This window comes from Cervus elaphus, chromosome 10, assembly GCF_910594005.1.
Source record: "Cervus elaphus chromosome 10, mCerEla1.1, whole genome shotgun sequence".
Lineage (NCBI taxonomy): Eukaryota > Metazoa > Chordata > Mammalia > Artiodactyla > Cervidae > Cervus > Cervus elaphus.
In genome coordinates this window covers 55,062,940-55,068,927 of record NC_057824.1, presented here as the reverse complement: position 1 = coordinate 55,068,927, position 5,988 = coordinate 55,062,940, and the positions used below count along the sequence as shown (strand labels likewise).

At 64.8% G+C, this 5,988-nt stretch overlaps 1 protein-coding gene across 1 annotated transcript; it reads left to right on the top strand.

Moving 5' to 3' along the window:
* The first annotated feature begins 1,299 nt into the window (after positions 1–1,299).
* On the top strand, positions 1,300–5,687 carry UNCX (UNC homeobox). The gene is made up of 3 exons (XM_043915607.1): positions 1,300–1,760; positions 2,012–2,187; positions 4,183–5,687. Exons 1-3 carry the CDS (start codon positions 1,469–1,471, stop codon positions 5,317–5,319), a joined length of 1,605 nt encoding a protein of 534 aa, XP_043771542.1. The 5' UTR covers positions 1,300–1,468; the 3' UTR covers positions 5,320–5,687.
* Positions 5,688–5,988: the final 301 nt, after the last annotated feature.

Genomic DNA, 5,988 nt, shown 5'->3' with positions numbered 1-5,988 from the left:
ACACGACCCGGCACAGGACCGGCGCAGCGCGCAGACGCACAGCCCCGGCCTGCCCTCCCCTTGGCTCCCGGCTCGGGGCTGGGCAGCCTGGCCCAAGCCACTTACACCAAAGGCCACCTTGCCTGTCGCTTTGCCCTGAGGTGAGAGGCCGCCGGCCGCGGAGCTCCAGGACCGGCCGGGTCACAGGCTCAGGAGCCCCTTCTGCCTGCCTGAGGGCCGGCTGCAGCACGATGCAACCTTCCCACTGACAAACTTTTTTTTTTTTTACAAAGGCTGTTTTATAGAAAGATATATGTATCTTTCCCTTCTGCCCACAGTCCTAATTTGCTGCTTATTTAAGAATATATCCTTTAATGATTGAGCTCAGAGTCTATCAATATTTTACAGTGGGGAAAGGAGTGACACTTCTCGGAACATAATTTAATTATAACAAATGGGTTGGGTGCCCTGGCCCTATTCTTCCGAGGCTGAGTCAAAGGGAGATACATTTCTTTTTTCCCTTGTGTGAGTAGGGGGCCTGACTGGCCGCCACCCCAAACTACTTTCCCCTTCTCCTGCCTCCTCCTTTCTCTGCCCCAGGCCGGGTTTTACCCGGGTAGGGGGTACGGGGTGGGGTGGGGTGTCAGGGTGCCTCCCCGGCCACCCTCACCTCTGCCTCTGTAGAGAGGGCTGCTGCCAATCAATCAGAGAGGGCATTAATTACGCCTCTTTTATTGACGGGGCTGCCTCCTTAGGAGCCGTCTCTTTCGGAGCCACCTCCTCCCCCGCTCCGGCCTGCGCCTCCTCCTCTCCCCCGCCGCCTGGAGCCGGAGAGGAGATGAGAAACCCTTGTAGTTTTAAATTCAATGTGACAGTTTCGGAAAGAGCGGATGATGAATCTCCTATTATTGGATCAGTCTATTTGCCGCTCAATGTCTCTCTGTAATTGGAGCAACATCACTTTAAAGGTTCAGAGAGTACAGCATTTCTGGTGAAAAATCCCCACAACACGCCGGTGAATGTTTTAAAGGGAAATCTATTAGTGATTTGCGGAGGGGCGGGGGCCGGCGGCGGGGGGCGGCGCGGGCGGGGGCCGGCGGGCCGGGGGGGGGGGGGGCGCCGGGGGCCCGCGCCGGGCCGCGCCCCGCCCGCCCTCCCCCGTCTTGTTGTGACAGTTCCTGATACTGTTTATTGAGGTGCATGTCAGGTATAATTAGCAATCGATATGGAAAACGGCTCCGTGCGCCCAGCACGCCTCTGACGTCAGAGCCGATTAGCGCTTCTTATTGGTCCCAAATTCCCCGGGCCGCGGCTAATTACCGGGAGCTTGATGTTGATAAAGTAAAGCGCCGGAGTGCGGGCGAAGCATGTGTAGGGCTCCGGGTCCCTGTCTCCGCCGCCGCCGTCCGCGCCTCCCGCCGCTGGCCCGCCCCGGCCCCGGCCCGCGCCCCCGCGCCCCGCCGCCGGCCCCGCCGGCCTCCCGCGCGAGATGATGGACGGCCGCCTCCTGGAGCACCCGCATGCCCAGTTCGGGGGCTCGCTGGGCGGCGTGGTGGGCTTCCCCTACCCGCTGGGCCACCACCACGTGTACGAGCTGGCCGGCCACCAGCTGCAGTCGGCCGCCGCCGCGGCTGCCGCCGCCTCGGTGCCGTTCTCCATCGACGGCCTGCTCAGCGGCTCGTGCGCCGCCGCCGCCGCCGCCGCCTCGGTGGTCAACCCCACGCCGCTGCTGCCGGCCGCCTGCGGGGTGGGCGGCGACAGCCAGCCCTTCAAGCTGTCAGGTAGGCGCGGCGGGCGGGGAGGGGGCGGCAAGGGGCAGGGGACCCCGTCCGGCGAAGGAGTGGCTCGCGGGCGGCCGTGGGACTGGCACCGCGGCCGCCGCTCCGGGGCCGCCTCGCTCGCCGCCCTCCACCGGCTCAGGGCGCGCGGCAGCCCTGTCCGCTCGGCGGCCCCTCCTGGACAGAAGCGGGTGGCGGCCGCTCTCCGGCCGGGCCGGGGGCTGAGCCGCGCGGCGTCCTGTGCGTGCCCGCAGACTCGGGGGACCCGGACAAGGAGAGCCCGGGCTGCAAGCGGCGGCGCACCCGCACCAACTTCACCGGCTGGCAGCTGGAGGAGCTGGAGAAGGCGTTCAATGAGAGCCACTACCCCGACGTGTTCATGCGCGAGGCTCTGGCGCTGCGCCTGGATCTGGTCGAGTCCCGAGTTCAGGTAAAGACCCTCCGTGCGCCCGGCGAGTTGGCATCCCGCCGGCGGCCCGCGCGGCCCGGCCCGCCTTTGTTCTCGACCTCCAGGTGGGAGATCGCAGGCTCCGCCGGAGCCCGCCGCGCGCTCGCCGGCCGGAAGCTGGGGGCCGGGGGTTCGGCGCCCCGCGGAGAGGGAGGCGGGCTTCCCGGGAGGGAGCCGAGGCGGCTCGGGAGGGGCCGGAGAGCGGCAGCTGCGTCCGAACCGGGGAGCTGCGTGACGATGGGGTCCAGCGACCGCGCGACACGAGGCTGGGGCGGGCGAGGTGGCCAGGAGGACCCGGCCCGGCTCGGACTTGGAGGAGACCGGGAGAAGGCAGGCTTGACGCATCCGTGTCGGGCCTGGGGACTCGGTCCCCAGCCTGCGGCTAGCGCGTTTGTTTACTTTCGTCTCTGAAATATTCACATGGAAACATATTTATCGCTTTGCAGAAGGGGGGGGGGCAGCTGAGGTGGAAACTTCAACACTTAAAACCCGGGGGGGGGGGGGTGGAGGTGGGGAGGGTGTCTGAATCTTTAACACCATCGGTTATATCTTTTTTCCTTCCTGTAATTCTATTTTCTTCCGAGACTGTCGGCGGTATTCTTTTAAAAAATACAGTGTCGATTTGGTGCGTTGAAAATTCAAGATGAATCGTGCATAATTAGATGTTTCCCTAAAGTACAGACATCTTTTTTAGGTCGGTGTGGTGGGGCGCGGTATGTGGGCCACAGCTGTGGGCACCGGGCTTGGAGGCGCCTGTTTAGCCCCAATAGCTTTGTTTAAAAAGGTGTCCTCTCCTATGCCGGGGCCTCCCTGCTTGACCTCTTCTGTTTGTAAACCCTTTTATCCAATTTGTTCTAAGTGTCTTAAGTGAAGTCAAGACTTCTTCATTCCTCCTTTAACGTGGCAATGAGTAATTCTGGGTAACGAGGCAGACAGGGATTTACACCTCCACCCCCCCCCCCCAAAGAAAAATATATTTAAAAAGAGAGAAAGGGTAGCAGCAGTCCTGGGGAGGTTACCACTTAACACACAGGACCTTGGCACTGAAAAGGCTACCTGTGACCAGGCCGGCCTGCTATTGTGTGGGTCTCTACACAGCCGGGAACAAAGAATTCTAATTACCGCGATCTTATGGGAGGGTCGTGTGCTGGGGCTCCTCGGGATCTGACTCTGGTGCTGGAGCCAGGGTCTAGGGCTGCTGCCAGCCTGCAGGCCCTCGGGGCTCCCAGGAGGAGGCCTGCGGAGAGGGTGAAGGTGTGGGTGGGCCCTGGCTGCTCCTCTGCAAGGCCTGGCAGCTGGCCTCCTGGTCCCCTGACCGCCAGTCCCCTGGTCCCGGCCAAGTACAGCCGGTTCCAGAGGGCTGTGTTTGTGCCCTGGCCTGGAGCTTTCAGAAAAACAGGGGGTGGGGGAAAGCAGGCTGCTGAAGCTCTCCCTCCCAAGTTCAGCCCCCAGGCCCTTCTGGGAGAAAAAGCACCCAGATTTCCCTTCATGGGAAACCCCCAAATCTGGGCTTTGACTCAGTCCCCAGGGAGTCGAAAACAGGTGTGGAGGGCAGCTGAGCCCTGCCGATCCTGGTCCTCATGCCAGACGCTCAGCCCTGGGCCAGTCGGGCTGCTTAAAACCCAAGCTGTGAGAAGCGAGGAGGGGCCCTGCCCTCTGCCTCCCAACCAGGAACCCAGCGCCCTCGGTCAGGGGCCAGACCGGTCCTGCCCAACGAAGGGGCAGCTCCCAGTTCCCCGAGGTGAGAAGCTGGGGTGGGAAGCCGGCGAGAGGCCCAGTCGGCCTCCTTCTGGGTGGAAAAGATACACCTGCAGCCTGATGCCGAGATCCGGCTCAGGGCCGGCTGGGTCGCGTGGCTCGGCTCCCGCCCCCTGGCCGGAGCCGAGGCTATGCAGGCCTGTCGGTGGTGAGTGGGGAGCCCCGAAGCCCCCGCCGCCTGACCGTGACCCCTTCCTCTCCCCTATCCGGCTGCTCTAGGTCTGGTTCCAAAACCGCCGCGCCAAGTGGAGGAAGAAGGAGAACACCAAGAAGGGCCCGGGGCGGCCCGCGCACAACTCCCACCCGACCACGTGCAGTGGCGAGCCGATGGACCCAGAGGAGATCGCGCGCAAGGAGCTGGAGAAGATGGAGAAGAAGAAGCGCAAGCACGAGAAGAAGCTACTCAAAAGCCAGAGCCGCCACCTGCACTCGCCCGGCGGCCTGTCCCTGCACAGCGCGCCCAGCTCCGACAGCGACAGCGGCGGCGGCGGCCTGTCCCCGGAGCCGCCCGAGCCACCGCCGTCCGCCGCCGCGGCCAAGGGCCCCGGCGCGCACAACGCTGGCGCCGCCGGTGCAGCGCCCGCACCGCCTGGCGAGCCGCCTGCGCCCGGCACCTGCGACCCCGCCTTTTTCCCGAGCCAAAGAAGTGGCGCTGGTCCGCAGCCGCGGCTAGGCCGCCCCGTGGACAAGGACGCGGCCCCGTGTGCACCGGGGGCGGGGGCGGCTGAGCGCGGGGCCGCGGGCCTGCCCAAGGCCAGCCCGTTCAGCGTGGAGAGCCTGCTGTCCGACTCGCCGCCGCGCCGGAAAGCGCCCCCAGCCAACGCGGCTGCCGCAGGGCTGGACTTCGCACCTGGGCTGCCATGCGCGCCGAGGACCCTCATCGGCAAGGGCCACTTTCTGCTCTATCCCATCACGCAGCCACTCGGCTTCCTGGTACCGCAGGCCGCGCTCAAGGGCGGTGCGAGCCCTGAGCCCGCGCCCAAGGATGCGCCTCCCGCGCCCTCCGTGCCGCCCGCTCCGCCCGCCCAGGCTAGCTTCGGGGCCTTCCAGGGGCCCGGCGGCGCTCCGGACTCGGCCTTCGCGCGCCGCAGCCCCGACGCTGTCGCCTCCCCGGGGGCCCCGACCCCGGCGCCTTTCCGGGACGCCGCGGCCTCGGCCGAGGGCGGTGGTGGGGACTGCGCGGATGCCGGCACCGCCTGCCCAGCGGCCCCGCCGCCGCCGCCGCTCGCGCCGTCGCCTGGGCCTGGCTTGCCGGCTCCCAGCCCCGCTGCAGAGCCAGCCGTCGGCGGGGCCGCCGAGCCAGGCGCCTCTACCGGACCCAGCGCGCGGGATGGCGAGGAGGTGGACATGGACTGAGGGCGCAGCGGGCCGGGGAGGCGCTCAGCCGGCAGGCGCCCGCTCGCTCAGGCTCCGACTCACAGCGAAATCAGGTGATCGGCTTCGAAACACTGCTCTTTTCCTCTTTCTTCCGTTTCCTTCCTTTTATTTTTTTTATTATTTTTTTTTAAAGAAAAACGCTGTTATCAGTTCGGACGTAGGCAGCAACCCAGGACTGGGGGGTTGAGACCCTCCTCCTCTCAAGGGAGCACAAAAAAAAAAAAGAAAAAAAAAGCCCCACCCCCCACAGAACCCACAACGAGAATCCTCAGCCTCGTAAAATGCAAAAATGTCTAAGAATATTTATATATGTACCATTTTTGATAAATAAAGCTGGTCAAATGCAAGCTCTCCGGTCCACTTTTTTCCAACCTCCGAGTGCCCAGCCCGGCCCCTGCCCCGCCCCGCCTTCCTCTCCTCTCCCCGAGGGTGGGACTAGGCTCCTCACCTCCCCCGAGATCCGCGCTTAATGCCTCCTTTTGTGTGCGTGTGTGTTTGTGTTTTCTGATTGAACAAATTTATGCACCCACAGCTCCCCTCTCCTGCCCTCCCCCGCACCCCCCCCCCCTTCCTCCCGGGCGCCACACGCGCGCGCTCGCCCCCGCGCACTGGCACACGCGCGGGGTGACGGAGCCGGGGGCTGCAAGG

What these genes read in the sequence shown, in the direction of transcription:
- UNCX (XM_043915607.1), top strand. Translation starts at nt 1,469, where the DNA reads ATGATGGACGGCCGCCTCCTGGAGCACCCGCATGCCCAGTTCGGGGGC. An exon ending in CCAGCCCTTCAAGCTGTCAG is followed by an intron (nt 1,761 to 2,011) that starts GTAGGCGCGGCG and finishes GCGTGCCCGCAG; the next exon opens with ACTCGGGGGACCCGGACAAG. An exon ending in TGGTCGAGTCCCGAGTTCAG is followed by an intron (nt 2,188 to 4,182) that starts GTAAAGACCCTC and finishes CGGCTGCTCTAG; the next exon opens with GTCTGGTTCCAAAACCGCCG.